General features: G+C 44.1%; 1 protein-coding gene across 2 annotated transcripts in view; it reads right to left on the bottom strand.

Annotated features, from left to right (window-relative positions):
- Positions 1 to 465: 465 nt before the first annotated feature.
- Positions 466 to 18,890, bottom strand: part of LOC138303563 (transient receptor potential cation channel subfamily V member 6-like) — a 186,313-nt gene continuing 167,888 nt past the window's right edge. The window contains exons 14-15 of one of the 2 annotated variants that reach the window (XM_069242820.1): positions 13,013 to 13,119; positions 466 to 5,789 (exon numbers count right to left, since the gene is read on the bottom strand). In XM_069242820.1, the coding sequence (XP_069098921.1) occupies positions 5,489 to 5,789; positions 13,013 to 13,119 (408 nt within the window). In that variant the 3' untranslated portion in view covers positions 466 to 5,488. The remainder of the gene's footprint in view (positions 5,790 to 13,012; positions 13,120 to 18,890) is intronic. The other variant, XM_069242821.1, reaches the window with a different exon arrangement.

Genomic DNA, 18,890 nt, shown 5'->3' with positions numbered 1-18,890 from the left:
AGAATAGACATGAGGAGTGATGCAAAAAAACAAAGAAATACATGTCGACAAAATGCAATATTTCTTGGGTAGAAGCTTGCTTGGAGTTGCTGACACACCACCAATAAGAACAGCAAATTGATGAGGAAGAGGAGTGAACTGTGTGAGGAAGATCACAAGTAAGTTCCTTTATTACATAAAGAGCAAATATCATGTTTCCCATTTATTTGACCATTTCTGTAAGCTGCATATTGGATATGACTTATTGGAGTTTTTCCCACTCAGTCATTAGTTTCATCAAATTCTAAAGAGTGAAAACCATGTTTTGCAGAAATAAGACCTGCCCGTAAGCGACTTTAAATAATATCAGCTTAGACCTGCCTAACATCAGCGACACATGTAGACACACACTTGTGGTCCATCGCACAACGTCTCCCATTTCACACCTGGATACTGACTAGAAAATTGGAAACACACATGCATGTATTTTGTTAGAAAATTAGACTTTATTCATACAGAAAATTCACAGTTGCACTTAGGTATACAATTGCTTGTACATTTATCTTGCGGTGGGGGGGTGCGTGAGTTCCCTGTCCCATAGCGAACGTGCCAGAAGTCATGTCAGCAAGAGTAGCTCCATTTATTTCAGACTGACATTATAGAATAAATACAGAAAAAATCACTACATCCATTGGTTTCAAACATGTGCAGTGACATCAATTTTATTCAAATCTATCTATTGGTGTAGGCAAGCCAAAGCTTTGGTGAGATTGAGAACTGATGTGTGCCTGAGGTTTGACAGCAGGGTAGCACCACAGGCTGACAGTGGAAAGCGGGACTTAGCAGAGCGCGGGGGTCCGGGCAGCGACATGTCTGAAGTTTAAGATGTAAGCAGTTGGCACAGAGTGATGGACACCTGAGACAATCCTTTGCAGTGCTAGCACCTCTTTCTAGATAATGCATCTTTGTATACCAATACCTATTCGGTTAGCAATAGTATTAAAAATACATGATATAATCCATTAATACAGCTTGTTGTCATAAAATATACAGTACAGTTCAAGTGGAGAGTAGACAAGGATGAGCACATGGGCTGAGGAGTAATCATTATAGACCAGTCTACTTGTGTGTTTGGAATACAATTTTCTGGAGAAGAACTACACAAGATGCACAATTTCCGGTTAAAAACTACACACTTATCAACCATTACCCTTTAACACCAGTGAACCGACTGGTGTTAAGGGGGTATTCGGTGCTCATATACCACCACACCATGGAAGATAAATAGCTAAAAGACATTTCAAGGGACATCTCTCTTTTAAATGGTATGTAATCTTATATTAAAACATAAAAGTATGGCAAGCTCCATTGAAAATAATGGCGGTGCAGTGATCTGAGGCTGGCGTGCTGTTTGGCTGCTTGGGCATCTGCGAAGGTTCTGGTACTCTCACCGAACAACGCTGGCTCCTTGGATCCAGTGAGAGCAGACAGAGGTAGTTTAGGGTAGCAATCAAGGTGCCAGGCAGTGTTGATGTCCTGACTTACTCCATACTTATCTGGGTCAGGAAATTACGTTTTGAGCAGGTGCCGCATACACAGGTGTGGCCGACGGAGGTGCTGGGAGAGGCACTGAAAGAACTGAGCATGCGCTGTTGTGGGTCTATCAAGACATGCAGGAGCATGGAACATGAATGATCGTTTGAAATGTTCCCCTTCCCCAGCGCTTCCTGTTGCAGCACACTTGCAGTCTTAGCTGCAGCCGTGCACACCACCACGCGTGGTTCCGGTCATGAGTGCCAGAGTGGGGCAATACGTGCTTCTTGGAGATCACAACTATTAGGACCCCTACCTTGGCTGACCGGCAGTTATCTCCCAATAGTGCCAACTCACCACGCCAACACTGCTAAATCATCCAACTCATGGAGGCCTGTTACACCTAGCTGTATGCTGAGCTGCACACACCACACACCAAATTGTAGGAGTTGGGTTGCGGGGCTTCAGCTCCTTCCAAGCTTCTTCTGAGCGACAACACATGAGGTTTAGACGCACACAGTTTGGCCGTGCATCAATGAAGTACACTTAAGTAAAAACAAGGGTATGCTCCATCAGCTAAAGCAGGAACCTGAAGCAATATCCTATAGCCAACAACATGGTCACTGTAGACTTGTGTTCACAAATAGCGTTTGTTAAATCGGAGGTGGGGGCTACTACCCACTATGGAAACAGCCGTGTAGAAACAAATACACATCACTCTAGGGTATAAAGACCAATTACTCTAATGCAGCACTTAATACAAATTATTCACAAGATTAATAACCCTCAGAGCGAAAAATTATTTTTAGTTCACAAGTAAAAGTGCTCGTAAGGTAAAAAGGTGAATAGTAAAGTGGCAAGTGCATATAAAAAAGCAAAGATGTACGATTCTTGACTCCGAAAATACTTAGCATGACTTAGATCAATCAGAGTCCAAAAAGCAGTGGTGAGCTGTAATTTGAGCAGGGAAGGGCCAGTCATTCATGCAGGCGACACACACACATGTATTCATACATGCATGTACACACACACAAACACATTCAGAACGCTCACTTCCAAATGTTGATACATATACACACAAGCGCCACACTTTAAAAAGAAAATTAATCTTACCTGCTGCAGCTCTGTGAGCGGGAAGCCCCAGTGGCAACAAGGAGGTTGTAACAGCAGCCCCTACCTTGTCACAGAGTAAGATGGGGTCAGTGAGAGTTGTTAACCCCACCCCACTCTGTGTTGAGGTGTCCGTGATGGACACTCAGCCTCGGCTTAAAATTGGAGTGCCCAGGTCCAAGACTATTAATGATACTCCCTCTCATCTCACGGGGAGGGCCTTGAGGTAGTTTACCAGACTGAAGAAGTCACGCCCACAGAAGCTATGGCATCTTCTTCCAGGCAACCAGAAGCCCATGCATTTAGCACGTCTAGCTCCTGGCTGCCTGGCCTGAACAAGAAGAGTGTCAGGCTGACTTTTGCTCAGCCCACTAGACACTCTTTTTGCTTGGGAAAAAGGTGGGGATGAGGCCCCTCAGCCCATAATGGCTTCTACAGTGTTTCTACCTTGACTTAGTTTAAAGTCATCATTAGGACAGTGAAATTTGTTTTGAGGGCAATTTTGTAGGGCAGGTCTTCCCGGAGAGTGCTGCTAGAACGGAACACTAGCTACATCCACCGATTTAACAAATACTATTTGTGCACTGTCCCTGGCTATAGACCAATTCTAGGCCCATTTTCCTGTCTGCAGATACACCTGTGCACAATGGTGACCTCTAAAGCTTCAGTGGGGGCCTCAAGTAAAGTCTGCAGAGGACACTGGAGTCAAAAGCCGCAGATGGGTAGACGGTGCTTTACCCTGTGAACTGAGCTAAGTGAAGACCCCACCCACACAGCAACCCTGGCCCACACTAATCCACAAGGAGGATGTTACCACTATAGAATAAGGCAAAGACCTCATCTAAATATTTTTCTTTCTGCTGACATATGCTGCTAGTTTCATTAATGGGGCATCTGTCAGGACCCTGAAATATGACCTTTTGTTCAAAGGAATTCTACTCTTGTAGGTTTTGCAATCTTGCCTGGGAGTTTAAAAATACAGACTTCAGCAACCTCACCTGGTCATGTTACTCTGCAGCGCACAAGTAGAAGCACTTGGTTGGGGGGACATCCATCAAACAAAAATAGTAGAATTGCGAGGCCAGATTTTTCCTGAAACTATTACCCCTTTACCCAACAGCATGTATGAACTATTCTACAAGACACCTCAGGGAATGTACTGAAGTAGTTTAGCTAAGGAGTCCCTCAATCTGCCCTGCATGAGTAATACTTGTCGGAGACACCAGAAACTACAGTATCATTTCTTGACCCCTTTGAACATTCTTAAGCTTAAAGTGCATTAAAGTGCAAGTGCAGGGGTGTGGCACATCATATAAAAGACAAGCAAGAAAGGCTCACCTGTCCAGGCTAAGGGTGCTCACCTAGGCCCAAGAGGAGTGGATTCAGGCCTTATACACTGGATAACCACCAGCATGTATGTACATTGTGTCTTATCTGTCTTCCATTTGTCTATTCCAGACCATCTGGCCTACAATGACTCAAAGCTGGGCTAGACATACATATGTGTGTCCACAACATGCTGGTGGGAATCAGCGCAACTGAATAAACAAGAGTACAAAGTGCTGCCCCATTGCACCCCATTGGTCAGAAAGTGAGTGCAACATGATTGTGGCTACACCAGCACTGAGCCATCACTTCCCCATCCGTGAGCACTATATTTACTGTAATCTTGGTGAGAACAAGCTTACCCAATAGAGGAATATGCTTTTGACAAACTCTTGCAATTTATACGAGCCCTTGTGAAAATTCCTATTGTATTGACTAGATCAACTCTGTACCATGACAAAATAAATCAATAGGAATTCCATTTCAGCGGACTACAGTTGTATATTGGAGTTGGCTATCAGTGACTCCTTGTTTGTTTGCTTTTGTTACCAGTACAAATTATTTTCTTCTTATGCTGGTCACAAATTTCAACCAAAAAGTAACAGTAACCCCTGAACATTCTGCTAGACACAACTAACATTTTCTTGTTTTTGGAACACTCTGGGGGTAACCAAGTGTGTTTCCACTAGTAGAAAGCATGTTAAAGTAGGAGTCTTTAAATAATTAAAATGTGGAGGACAGATGTGGCTACACTGGTAGATATGGCAAGACGTGGCCATCCTTCCCTGTAGTCATTTTCGGATGAGAGAAGTAAAGGAATGCCCAAGTATCCCGCACACTTGAGCGAGAGGGTTCACTTCGAAGTGGACATAAAGAGCCAGTCTCTCATCTTGCTCCAGTTGATGGGGATAGTTTTTCCATAAGTGAAAATGTCATCAAAACATGCAAAATTCCATTGGGAAATGGCGATAAGCATCGTCTTGAGAACTCAAGAACACATTTCTGCGTGGAAAATAGTCGCCATCATGTTTTAAACCATGCTCAACATATTGCAAGATAGACCAGCCCATTCTCCAGAGGCTCCCATAGGGTTGTTTGCCCAATTTATAGAGCAGTCAATTGGCTGAGCAGACAACTGCAGTCAATAGTTTAATAACAGAGTACGAAGCACAGGGATATGACTAAGCAATACAGTCTGGGTCTCTGTTCATTGTCTCCTGGTGGCATCAGCTTTAACTAAAGAAAGGAATAATCTTTGAGATAAAAAGAAAATATGGTAGGATTGCCACAGTGTGTGGCCTTGTCCTCTTCAAAGTAACCCGTACTGATAGATTGATGAAGAATGCCATGTGTAAATTTAAATGCCATTTCAGGGTTTAGTTGAGCCTGTGGCAAAGAGATGCAATTGGATAAATTTTGCTTCTCTGAGAACTCTGCACATATGCACTTAGGAATAAACATATTGCACCATGAAAAGCAGAAAAACAAGCATGGGGCAAGGAGTTTCACCATAAGTGTTTGGGTGGTCATCCATGACTGATCAAACCTGGTAGATCTCCTCGTCATTTTCTAGAGCGTGGTTGACCCTTCCTTGAAGATGTTCTATATAGGTGTTCCGTAAGATCTCCCAGCCACTGCTCGACATTCTCTCAGAGGTCGCTCGCGAGAGGAGTCGTGGGGAAGCTTCAGGGGGTACATATGGCCTGCTATGAGGATGGCATGGGATCTCTAGCAGCTCAGATTTCAAAGAGGTCTTCTCACTGCAATCTACTTCAGGACCTAGAAAAGCTTCAGCGTATCGTTTGATCTTCTTCTTAGTGTGATCCTTACGGCTTACCACCCTGTTGATAGAAATAATTGTTCACAGGTCAGAATCAATGCACAGAAGGTAGTCATCTTTAATGCTAGTATATTTAGTACCGGCCCCTACATATGTTATAGCACAAGGAGAGCTGGACAAATGGCAGAAGATGAAGATATGCAGAGGTGGGAAACATTCAGAACCCAAGAAGACACAGAACAAAGGAGCCTACACATGATGAAAGATTATGTTTAGCAATGATAGATGTATGTGGGTTCATGAACCATCTGCCACACATTACTCATCTTCAATGCAAGGTGCCAGTGAGGGCTCATATTCATTTTGTTGTCATAGATCTACACATAGTATTCCAAAAATACTAACAGAAATCGAGGCAATGCCATTTTGAGGACGCAGTTCACATTTTAAACAATTCCTCAGTATCCAGAAAAAAGAGAAGCACTGAAGGCTGTGCTCTGTATAAGGCATCGGCTACTATTAGATCATGGTTACCTTACGAGAGGAGAACCGTGTTTTGCTTGCCCAGAAAGGTTATAATTTTGGCAACTGTTAATAAAATGTGATTGACAGTGTTTCAGTTTCTCGTGTTACCCTTCACATGCACAATGGTTTAATATTAAAGGGCTGGAATTTTCTTTCTGCGATAGAACGTTTAAAGAAGCCCTTGTTGGGTGAATGGTTTCCAACTTGAAATAACGTACATTGGTTGAAATATATTTTCTCTGAAGCTCACAGGACAGCATTCTAGTGGAACACTGTGCCACGTTGGTAAATTAGCTCCATCCGAATGGAAACAGGGGCTTCAGGCCAGTCAAACAACATCAGATTTTTGAGAATAGGAGCATCAAGGAGTGTGGTATGAGATGGTGTGAGCTGGATAAGTGGTGAGGAAGGATCATGACTGATTTACAATACTATAGCAATTCATTGTTGTTGTGTGCTCTGAGCCTGGCCACCTGATAATGGGTAAAGGAGGAATTAGGAAGGTTAAATATGAGTAACGGTCATATCTGGGGGGTAGAGAGGAGTAGATAGGTTACTATCAAAGAGTAGTTTTTAAAATAAACCAGGATGTCAAAGACTAAAAACTGAGCAAAGGCCTATCCACACGAAATATGAAGACTATTGCAAAGAAAAAGGAGAATGTTGCCATGAGTCAATATGGTTGGCAAAGAAATGTTCCTAGGTATGACAGGAGGTAGGGCGTGAAATGTGACACCATAAAATGAAAAATACCAAAGAGTCAATGTTCAGTTTTAAGTGGAGAAATTAGTAGCTATTTGATGTGGAAGAAACACAGCTGTGTTGGCAAGGTCCTGAGTATGGGACTACTGCTAGCCTAATGAGGGGCATTCAGTGAAAGCCTGCCTGCAGAAAGTTGAGAAAATTGTTGATGGTGAGAAAATGTTTTAGCACCAAGCGCTCAAGTGTTTTAAGGGACATTAGTCAGAACTTGCCAATGATAAACCTGCTAACTCAAAAGTTGTCATGTACAGTATAAATTATCATGCAGCAATTTTCTAAGCTGAGATAGATCATATCTATTGTGTGAGGGATTGATTTCATGATGTGTGGCACAAATAACTTTAGGCTTGACCAGAGTGTGGGTTACAAAGATAAGGGCCATTGGCATTGATTACAAATATAGAGGTACAAGATAAAAATGTATGGTGTGGTCCAAGGTTGTTCTCTGGTTTGTGAGTGGAAGAAACCAGCCTACGGAAATACTAACTTTGATCCTGTCTTTAGTATTCTCGGTACCCCATTTCTTTGCTCTCGACATCTGTTGTTTTTGATTCTGTAATGGTTTGAAACCTAGTGCTTGAGTCTCAGCCACATGTGCTTTATTTACAAGTATAATCACTTCTTTCATAAAAATCCATGTTTGTAATGCTGTTAAATTTAATTTTTGAGTGTTGAGTTCACCTGCTATTGCACAAAGTGCATATATGGAGGGTAGGATTGAAAGAAATATGATTTCCTCTTGCACATCAAACTGTAGCATGGTTTTAAAGTCACCTTCCCTTAGAAGCCAGGCTGCATAGCATATTCACATGATAGTCACAATGTGCACCATGGATTAGAAAACTTTGTGAAATGAAAATGCCAGGTGATAAGGAACTGCCTTACCTAAAGTTATTCTTACTTAGTTTGGGAATATTAAACTGTTAGAAATTGGGTTGTTGGTTGACTAGGGTGTGAGCCACGGTCAAGCAACAGCCACAATCCCTTGGAGGGTGAACCAAAAAAGTACCTAAATTAACCCGTGCATAGCCCTAGGTAGCTTGGCACAAAAAGCAATCTGGCTTCATTTAGAGGCAATCTGTAAAGTGTACTGCATATACACAACCAGTGATAAAGTGAAAACACAACACAAGAAAACTCCCAACCCAATTTAGGAAAATAGAGTACATTTTAATCAATTCTTTGACACCAAAAATGACAAAAATCCTATCAGTAGAACAGGAGTTGTGAATTTTGAAATTGTTACTAAAAACTAGCTCCTAAAAGATCAAAGCGCCAACCGAAGACATCTAGTCATGCAAGACTGGGTCAAAGTGAAAAGAATATGGCAGACGCCAACGGAGCACGGTTTCGATACAAGAACTGCATTGGGCCCAGTCACTGATTCCCTTCACCTATTGATTCTTGATAAAAATGTTCTAAGAAGGTAAAGTTCAGAGGGGTAAACCTGCAGGAGGCATCAAGAAGGGAGCATCACTGTTGGATGACCTTGTGTCAAAGCTGCTGAGAAAATTTCTATGTTTCGATTTAGTCTTCAAGATGGAAATCAGAAATCTCCACCAGGCCGAGGCAGAGGGTTGTAGCTGAAGACAAATCCACAAGGACAGATGGCCCTTTGGATTTGCTGCAGCAGAGAAGAACGTAGCAGGAGAGGCTGCAAATTCAATCAGAGCAACGATGCACCTCAGGCGTATAGGCTAGCAGTTTGGTCCTGGTATAACTCCTGGTTCACAGAGCAGTTTGTAGCCAAAAAACTTCCAAAGTCCCCACTTTTGGATTATAGCTATTAGGTACCTTCAGCATAACATCCAAGGGTCCAGGACTGGAGGGTCACCACTTGAAGGGTTAGGACTCACTCAGGCTGGGTCCAGGTCTAGGTTCAAGATGGAGGAATCCTTTTGTGTCCCTGTGGCTCTGAACAGGAGGTCAGAAACCTAGCCCTTGTGAGCCACTCTAGAGATCCTGGGACAGTTGAAGATCCAGTCCTTGTCTCCAGGCAGAATGAAGCAGAGCTGCAGGGCAGCAGTCTTAAAGAGTGGCAGTCCTTCCAGCAGCACAGCAGTCCCGGCTGAGCATCCACAGGTGCAGAAGAGTACTGAAGAGATGGTGTCTGTGGTCCTCTTTTTATACGCTGGTGCCCAAGTTTTGGAAGGAGGGAGAAGCTTCTATTATACCACAAGGGAGAGTATCGGGAGTAACCCAACCCCACACTAACTGTTGTTTAAACTAGAAACTGAAAACACATAAGGTGTGTGGGGTGGTATAGGAGAGAACATGTCTCTTGTGGCCTGTTCAAAGGGCTTTGATTGAGCGCGTAATGGAAGAGGATGTAAGGGTGTGGTGGGTGGCTGGACCTTTGAGGGAGTTCCCTTTACGGACTAGGTTGTCTCACCCACATTAGTGTCATGCTTCATCATCTGACCACCTAGCCCCACCCTGGTAAGATGATACTGCCTGGGCGGACTCAACCTCGTTGTTAAAAGAACTGTAGAGGGAGTGCTGAGATTTAATCTTGCTGGATAATACAAGGGATCCAGATAAAGATTCACCTGTTTTAGTAAAGAGGTTTTAATGTAGGTGTTTGTAGGTAAGAGTAAAAGCAGGGATGGGGACTCCTTTGAGTATGATGACTCAAGGGGTCTAAAAAAATGGGGACCAACATGTTTCTGCCCACACTCAGAGCCAAAAAGGTCTGATAAGGACAGAGTAGCTGCTAGACAAGTACGCTGACATGGTTTCAATAAAGAAAATGCAATCACAAAGCCTCAATGGGTCATGCCTAGGGAATGCTTGTGGTCAGTTCAGAGGATTGTGGAGGTGAAAAATGTACTTACAAGAGTCACGTTTCAATAAGTAACGCAGAGTGTGAGAGAATTTCAAAAAAGGTTTGGGAGAAAGAGTCCCAATGGAGAAAGGCACCGGGCATTATCTAAGTATGAGTCCTCGACGATTGGGAGCTGCTGGACGAAGCCTTGGTGAAGCCGTTGCTGATGGTGGGAAAGAGCTTTGAGCAGGAAAAGCTGGATTTCCACGGCCAAGGAGGTTTTCGCAGTTCAGCCCGGTAAATATTTCTACCTTTAGACTTAGAATTTTTTCTTGAGCTCAAAATACCCAGTGGGACAAGACAGAAGTCTGTAGCTGAAAAGGGCTCCGGCAGGCCAGTTATCATCACTAAGAGGTCCAGCTGAAAGGGATTTGTAGCCGAGAACAGAGCCAGGTCTGTGGCGATGCACTTTTGTCAGATCAGCTTGCATGTACGTCCCAATTGGTTCTCAAGGCAGTTTGTGGTGAAAAAGTCCCCAAGACCTAGATTTTGGACTTGGATGGGAGGATGTGACTTTATCACGACACCAAGGGTCCAGGACGTGAGGGACATACCATATACAGGCAACGACTTACTCCAGCGGGAGCAGCAGGCAGGTACATTGCAAGATCTCTGGAGCTTGATATTTCCCTGTAGCGCACACAGGATGCTGGCCAGCCAGCTAGTCCTTGGAGTTACTCTGGTGGTCCTGGGTTCAAAGAGCAGGTCTAATCTTCCTTTCTCAGGCAGCAAGGCAGCAGTTCTTTCAACATCAGTGCAGCAAGGCAGTACTTCTTCTGAGTCTTAAGCAGATCTGGAACTGATCTGAAGGTTGGTTCTGTGGTACAATAGTTATTCCTGGTGCCAAGCCTTTTTGTGTGGGGATTACTTGTCCGACCTTCATGTCCAATTCTGGAAAGTTCTTCCCTCCCCTTGTTAAGGTCTCAAACTGCCAGAGTGACAAAAGACAGGGTAGGCCATGTGTCCGATACCTTTGTGTGTGTGGGAGTGAAGTGTAAGTGGGGTTGGTGCAGCTGCACCCACTGCCATCCTTCCAGGATGGCCCTACATGTCCACACCAAGCCCCGCTTTGTGCCACTGTCAGACAAATACACAAACCCCCAATAGCAGAGGTATTGACGAACATGAAGTCGAGGACACTGGCAGAAGGGACAATTGGTTGGAACAAGAAAAAGACAACTTTCTGTAAGTGGTATTTTCACAGCTGTGACTTAAAATCCAACCTTACCATTAAAGAAGATTGTAAATTACAAATCATTTGACCGCAAACGACATATCTCTATCTGCTCCCAATTCAAAGTTAGCACTTATAAAGTGCAAGAAGGTAACCCAGTGTTAATCAATGAGAATGACAGGCCTTACCACAGTGAAAAACAAATGTAGGGGCATTTCACTGCAGGGACATGTAAAACGTAAATCCACATGTCCTACTTTTTAAATGCCAATGACACTGCCCTAGGAGCTGTTAGGCCTACTGTAGAGGTGACTATGGCCCTCATTACAATCATGGCGGTTTGGCCTGCCATGCCGGCAGTGGCAGCTGAAGCCTCCAGCCGGTATGTCTGGCCAAACCGCCATATTATGGACATGGCGAATGCCGCCAGCGGTCACCCACTGCCAGGATCCCACCTTCAGGCAGCCTGGCTGCGGGTTGAAACCCCATCCGCTAGGGTAGCTGTGCTACCCTGCGGATAATGTTTCATTTCCCCCAGCCTTTTCCTGGCAGGATATCCTGCATGGGCATTGCAGGGGCCCCAGTGCAGAGCCCCGTCGTGCGGGTCACTCTCCGATTTTTGGGCAGTGATCATTATCTGGCTGGCGGCGTTCCAGGGTCGCTGGCGGTCAGTGTTTTGACCGCCAGCATGAACACTGCGGTTGTTTCCGCCGTGTTCATTATGACCACATATATATATATATATATATACATATATATATATATATATATATATATATATATTAAAAAGGAATGTTTATACCTGCAAAAGGTTTATTTTGCCAGGTCGAAATGGCAGCTCACAACTGTACTACAGGCTGCAGTGGCAGGCCTGAGACGTGCTTGAGGGCTACTTTAGTGGATAGCACTGTTAGTGCCTCAGGCCCACTGGTAGCATGTCATTTTCAGGCCCTTGGTACATGTTCTACCATTTACCAGGGTCTTAAAAGTAAATTAAATGTGCCAATGAGGTTTAGGACAGGTTTGCCATGTTTAAGGAGAGAACACAAGCACTTCCCCACTAGTTAACAGTGGTAAAGTGCAGAGAGTCCTAATGCCAACAAAAACAAATTCAGTGAAACAGGAGACGTGAAGGCAAAAAAAAAAAACAAATGTTTGAACAAATGCCATGCCAAGGATGTCAGGTCCATCACAGACACTGTGATGTAACTGCAGTTGACAATGATAAAGACTGTAACTGCAGTGATGTAACAGCAGTCAGCAATTGCCAGATAGTACTCTTTTGTATAATACAGATACAACCTGGGATCTACATTTGATGAATCTATTTTGGCATAAATAAATAAATAAAAAAATCACTGAAATATATAGCAGCATTTACATTCCTAAAAAGTTAATGTAAGCTTTTTCTAGGTGAACAGACCTTAATCAATGTTTTTACAAGCCTGAAGTAGTGACAGATTGCAGTGTGTGCAGATAGAAAGAATCCACTAGGTCGCCAACTTAACCACAATTCCCAGCAGGATTGGACCTTTTTCTTTAAAGTTTCAGTTCATTCACTTCAGAGCCATATTCTACACTTTTGCTCCCAGTGTTGAGTAAAACAACTACAATCTGTTTTTTCTGCTCTGAATCAGCCCTCACTGGAACTCAATATTGTTAACAAAGCAGCTGAAGTCAAACACTTGGAAAGTGGTCTGAATGTTTGGATGGGCTGTCAAGAGAAATGTTTACTTATCAGTTTCAACTTGTCTCCTTGGAACTCCCAATCCTTCTTCCACTCAGTGTCCATACTAAGTGTACAAAAAGAGCTTTTCTGAAATTTTACAATGCTTGGGGATTTCTAAGCAGATTCTAACATTTCCAGTAGAAAGGTAGAGAGACAGAGCCACTGTCAGTAGGCACAGCAATATTCACATTTGCCCAGCAAGCCTTCTGTCTAAAATATACCAAATATAATGTGATTAAAAAAAGTTGGTCATATTCTGGTGAGGCTTACCTGAGATACCATCGGTCCGACATTCCATAGTCCTTTCCACATATCCCTTGCCGTGGCCAAAGACATCGGGGAAGCTTTCGCTCCAGCATTACTGTTGTGGCAACAACCTGAAAAATAAATTCTTGGTGAAGACAGGAGTAAAGAGGAGTTAGTGCCACCACAGACAGAGCGAACAAGTGGCTAGATAGTTCCACGCCTGGGGCACACTGCATCATTCAAGATAGTGGAGACAGCTACAAACCATCTAGCAAATGTTCTATGTGGGATGCTGTACAAAACCCACAAATAAATACATTTGAAGTTATTACTGGCCACATTCATGGGAGAAGTAAGACAGGGGCTTAATTACCTTGCCTTACACTGTTCCAAACTAGAGTTTTACCAACAGAGGCAGGCAACGGATCTTAAGGTACCTCCGTTTTCCCACTGATAGACAGCTTTTTGGCCTGTCTCCCCTGTCTTTTGCCTTTTTACCTCATGTTTTTATGTTTTATTGTCTCTAAACACTTCACCACTGCTGATCAGTGCATAAGTGCAAGTGCTCCCTGTGTAAATTGTATTGGTGATTGGATTTTCGATGATTGGCATATTTGATTTACTAGTAAGTCCCTAATTAAGTGCACTAGAGGTGCCCAGGGCCTGTAAATCAAATGCTACTAGTGGGCCTGCAGCACTGGTTGCGTCACCCACATGAGTAGCCCTGCAACCATGGCTCAGATCTGTCACACAGTGAGTGTGTGCAATTTTAAAAATCCCAATTCAACTTGGCTACTGTACAACTTTCCAGGCCTAAATCTTCCCTTTTTATACATGTAAGGCACCCCTAAGGTAGGCCTGAGGTAGCCCCAAGGGCAGGGTGCAGTGTATGTTAAAGATAGGACATGTACTAATGTGTTTTACATGTCCTAGCAGTGATATATAGCCAAATTTGGTTTGCACTGTTGCAAGGCCTATCTCTCTCATAGTTTAACATGGGGGCTGCCTTTAAATATTAGTAAAGTGCAGATTCTCTTTGAGAGAAGATGGCCATTTGGAGTTTAGGGTCTCTGAACTCACAATTCAAAAATACATCTTCTGGTGAAGTTTGTTTTTTAGATTCTGGGTTTCAAAATGCCGCTTTTAGAAAGTAGGCATTTTCTTGCTCAAACCATTCTGTGACTCTGTTGGTTTGTGGATTATCTGTCTGGGCCAGTTTACCAGTTGGGCTGATTGACACTTCTCCTCTAGACAGTGACATAAAGGTAGCTGCAGTGTAGCCTTAATATCCTGATGAGATATCTGAGCTGGAAGGGAAGGGTAGGGTGGTCACTTATACCCAAATGAGCGGTGCCTGCCATCTCACAAAGCAGTCTCCAGCCCCCTTGTGTGCGTCTGGGGCCAGCCCTCGCCAAGAAAGGATTTCACAAACACTTGAGACTTTGAAGTTGGCAAACTTCAAAGCAAAGACACAAAGGGGTATAAGAAGAAGACCCAAAACCCCAGACTTTCGAATCTTTCTGGAATCAAGAGGAACCTCTGCCAAGGAGAAGAGCTGAAGGAGGAGTACTTTCCCTTTGCAGTGCTGCTTTGCTGGACTTGCCTACAGTTGCTGCTTCTGCCTTAAAAGAGAGAGCAAAGGGTAAACTTTGCTGATTATCCTGCTTGAGAAAGTTCTCCAAGGGCTTGTGGTACAGCTTGCCTCCTGCTGAAAGTCTCAGGGATGTCAAAGACTTCTGGTTCCTCAACCTACAGCACTCGGAACTGTGTGTTTTGTGCTGGTCAAGAAAAAAACCCATCACAACGCTGTCGAAGATGCCACTGGCCTGCACCGTGAACTGCCGATGACGCATGAATCGCATTGCCCCACTTCGCACCGTGACCCTGGTCTCAACGATGCGGTCATCGGACGACTTCACCGAGCCGCTGCTCACACCGCAACTTGTGGGCCACGCACTCGATTGCTCACACCTCAGGCTGGGCATTACTGACGACACCGCTCCTGCTGACATCGGTGCCAATGCCTTCCACGTGGCCTGTGGACATCGCTCGTCAGGTACACAAAGCACCGTCCCGTCCTGCAGCCCCGGTCCACTGACGCCATCGACTCCTGTAACGTCAACCGACACCTTTGCTGGCACCGGAACTTGTGAGCACCGCACTACGCCTTGCCCCGCTTCGCACTGCCACCTTGGGCATACCGATGACAGCGCTTCAGCAACGATGATGATGCTGCCTGCACCGTGACCTGTGGACACCGCATATCGCACTGCCCCACTTCACACCGCAGCCCTGGTCACACCGACCCGCAGTATGCCGTCACCGAGCCCCACCGTGACCTGTGGACACCGCACATCGCACTGCCCCACTTCACACCGCAGCCCTGGTCACACCGACCCGCAGTATGCCGTCACCGAGCCGCACCATGACCTGTGAGCACCAGATGTCTCACCGTCCCGCTTTGCACTGCAGCCCCGACGCCATCCACACCAGCGCTTCTGACTTCATCAGCTTGGAGTTCGATTGGCAATGTGTGTGACTTCAAGGTCCCAACAACTCCTGCACTTAGTCCGGAACCAACACAGTGGTGCCACTATCCGGAGCTCACCCCAAGGATCCCGATGCCCTGAAAATCCAAAGGTACTGTTTGCGGATCTTCCTGACACCGTAGCTGGCCCGCGGCCTGAACTGTTGGTTTTGTTGATCACGATGCCGTGATAGCCACAGGTGGAGCTATCGACTTCAAGAAACTGTATTTTTAAGTTAAGTATTGTAAAATTCATATCTTTATTACTGTATGTTGGATTTTTATTGTTTTGGTCTTGTTTTGCACAGATAAATATTGGCTATTTTTCTAAAACTGGTGTAGTGTCCTTTTGTAGTGTTTTCACTGTATTACTGTGTGTTATGTGCAAATGCTTTACACATTGCTTTTCAGATAAGCCTGACTGCTCCTGCCAAGCTACCAAGGGGGTGAGCAGGGGTTATCTTAGCTGGTATCTCCCTTATCCTGTCTAGACTGAGAGTCCCTACTTGGACAGGGTGCAAACCGACTGCCAACTAGAGACCCCATTTCTAACATTGGTTTATTAAGGTAAGTAAAGCTATGCAGTGCAAAATACTCAGACTAAAGAAACAGCAGCTGTCATCTTTAGAATCTTGAAACCTTGTATCATGAAGGAAGAACAAATAGTGTTCTCAGCTCAGGCAGGAGACCGAGACATCAAGTAAGTGATATCACTCAGTCATATACAAACTAAGAATTAACATCACAACACGTTGTTGAAAAGCAATAATGCTTGAGGAGTGGCCACTGTCCATCGGTTTCGTAGCTATGGCAAATAAAGAAAAATTAGATGAACTAGACATATTTTAGAGCAAAATAAACACTCCTTTACTAAACTTAAAAGTTACCCAAGACGTTCCTTTGTTATTCAGCATTATTGTTTCACACAGTATGTGTTCTGTTGGTTGCTACAGTGTTTTCAGCCTCTTAAGAAACGCTAGAAGATTTGGACTGACTAAACAGGAACAAGATAGATCGCCTAGATGATCTTGCCCCGGATGTAAATAAAGAAAGACCTACTGAGAATAGCGGCGATGTATCCCATGAGAAGGTACCCGATCGGAACACCATAGATATCCGTTCGAATCAGGGAAACCAACTCCCCCCAATAATCTATACTCAAGATGACGTACCACCTTTACCATCTATAGAGGAGGCGCACCCCCAACCCTATCAATACATGGGAACAACTATACTCTATTAGAATGTGGCAGGCCTAACCAATAAGACCAACAACGAACTCTGGGTGAATTTCATCAGGGATTTTCCCTGTATTTGTCTTCAGGAGACCTGGACACTAAATCCAGTTCACATAAATGGGTATAAGACATTCCATACACCAGCTGTACAGGTTAATCACGGCAGGCCAAAGGGAGGCTTATGCACATATATCTCAAACAAGGCACGGCTACATAATCCAAAAATGCAAATCACAAAAACCTATTATCAAATGATTGAATGCAACTTGGACCAGAACACGCACCTAATACTCATCAACTTCTATAATAATGCAACCCACAGAGAAGTCCCCAAAATTTTAACAGAGATGGGTGAGGACCTAGAGGAAATATGCGCGAGCAATAGACGCGTGACCCTCATTATATGGGGGGGCGACTTTAACGCACACCTCTGCAAGGAACTTACAGGAAAGGTGTGTGGTTGGGATACCGAAGATCTTGGCCTAGGATTGCACTTCTCGCATACCATTCAAGGAGAGGCAATGAATTCAGTGGCTCAAAAATATAATTTGTTTTTTGTAAATGAATTACTGACTAAAGAACTACAGCTTAAACCAACCTTTAATGGAAGGGGTGCACACACAACCATTGATTATATTTTAATGTCAACACATTTTTTAGACTATTTTACTAATTATACAATCCACGATATCGCAATAAGCGACCATTTCCCCCAAAGCTTGGAACTTTCATTAATCCCGCCCACACAGGCTAAAACCAGAGAGGTAACGATGGCAAACGATATTGAATTAGCCCCGGGTAATGGTTATACATTGAGATGGACTCAGACTGACCCACAGGCATTATTGAAAGACATACTATGTGAACATACCCAAGTGTTCTTAGATTGCCTTAGTGAAGACACGGACCCTGGACAATGCCTAAGTGCCTTTCAACAGATAACCTATGCTGTAAAAAAGACCCTCACGGTTAGGACTGGAGGGGCAGGGGGCAAGAAAAGGGAAATCGGCTGGTTCGACCACGATTGCACGAAAGCGCACACAAGATTTAAAAAAGCCCTAAGCGCCCCCATAAGATGTCAGTCTGAAATACGTACCTGTAGACAGGCATACAAGACAGCCACAAAAAAGAGGAAACTCGCCTTGAGAGAGAAGTCATGGGACAACCTACACAGAGCCAGTCTGACGAAAGACAATGCCCTCTTCTGGAAAACAATAAATTCTCCCGTCCTATGGGCCAATAATACCCCCAGCATGGAAATTGCAATTTCGGAAGAGGACTGGATTACATACTTTTCTAAAATATACTGTCAACCCAATGACAGAGCTCCCCCGGACCTTTTAAAAGTCCCAGATCCTGAGGAAGTTTGACACCTAGCAGTATCACCTCAGTTTACCTTAGGGGAGGTAGTAGAAGCTATAAACACAAGCAAAGCTGGGAAAGCGCCAGGGCCTGATGGTGTCCCAATTGATCTATATAAAGCTAACACCGACTTATGGGGCCCCTTACTGACGCAGGTACTGAGGGCCATTTGCTCACAAGGCCCACCATCAACATGGCGTCATTCTATCATCATACCCATATACAAAAAGGGCGATCGTCTTAACCCAGCCTGTTATAGACCAATCTCCCTCCTTGATACATCAGCTAAATTAGCAGGGAGAATAATTTTAAACAGACTTCAAATATGGGCGGAAGAAAATAATATTTTATCTCCAGTGCAGTATGGCTTCCGCACAGGACTAGGCACAGTGGAACAGGCTCTGAACTTAACTATTCTAGTGGGGAAGTATACGAAGACTAGAGAGGGTAATTTGCACCTGGCCTTTATAGACTTGTCCTCAGCATTTGACTGTGTCCTGCATGAAAAGTTATGGGATATCCTAACAAGCATGGGAGTTGAACCAACAATAGTCCACTTTCTAAGAGAACTGTATACTGGGTGTGGAGCAAGTGTAAGGTACGGGATGAGAGGGGAATGCACTAAGTCTTTTGGTATATACAAAGGGGTGCGTCAAGGCTGCGTTTTAGCACCACTACTATTTTCATTATATATAAATAACCTAGAAAATGAATTGATAAACAAATGTAAAGATCTCCCACAAATAGGTAATCGCCCCGTCCCTGCACTCCTTTA

This window comes from Pleurodeles waltl, chromosome 7 (assembly GCF_031143425.1).
Source record: "Pleurodeles waltl isolate 20211129_DDA chromosome 7, aPleWal1.hap1.20221129, whole genome shotgun sequence".
Taxonomy (NCBI): Eukaryota; Metazoa; Chordata; class Amphibia; order Caudata; family Salamandridae; genus Pleurodeles; species Pleurodeles waltl.
The sequence above is the reverse complement of the archived record's forward strand: the minus strand, read 5'-3'. Positions and strand labels throughout refer to the sequence as shown.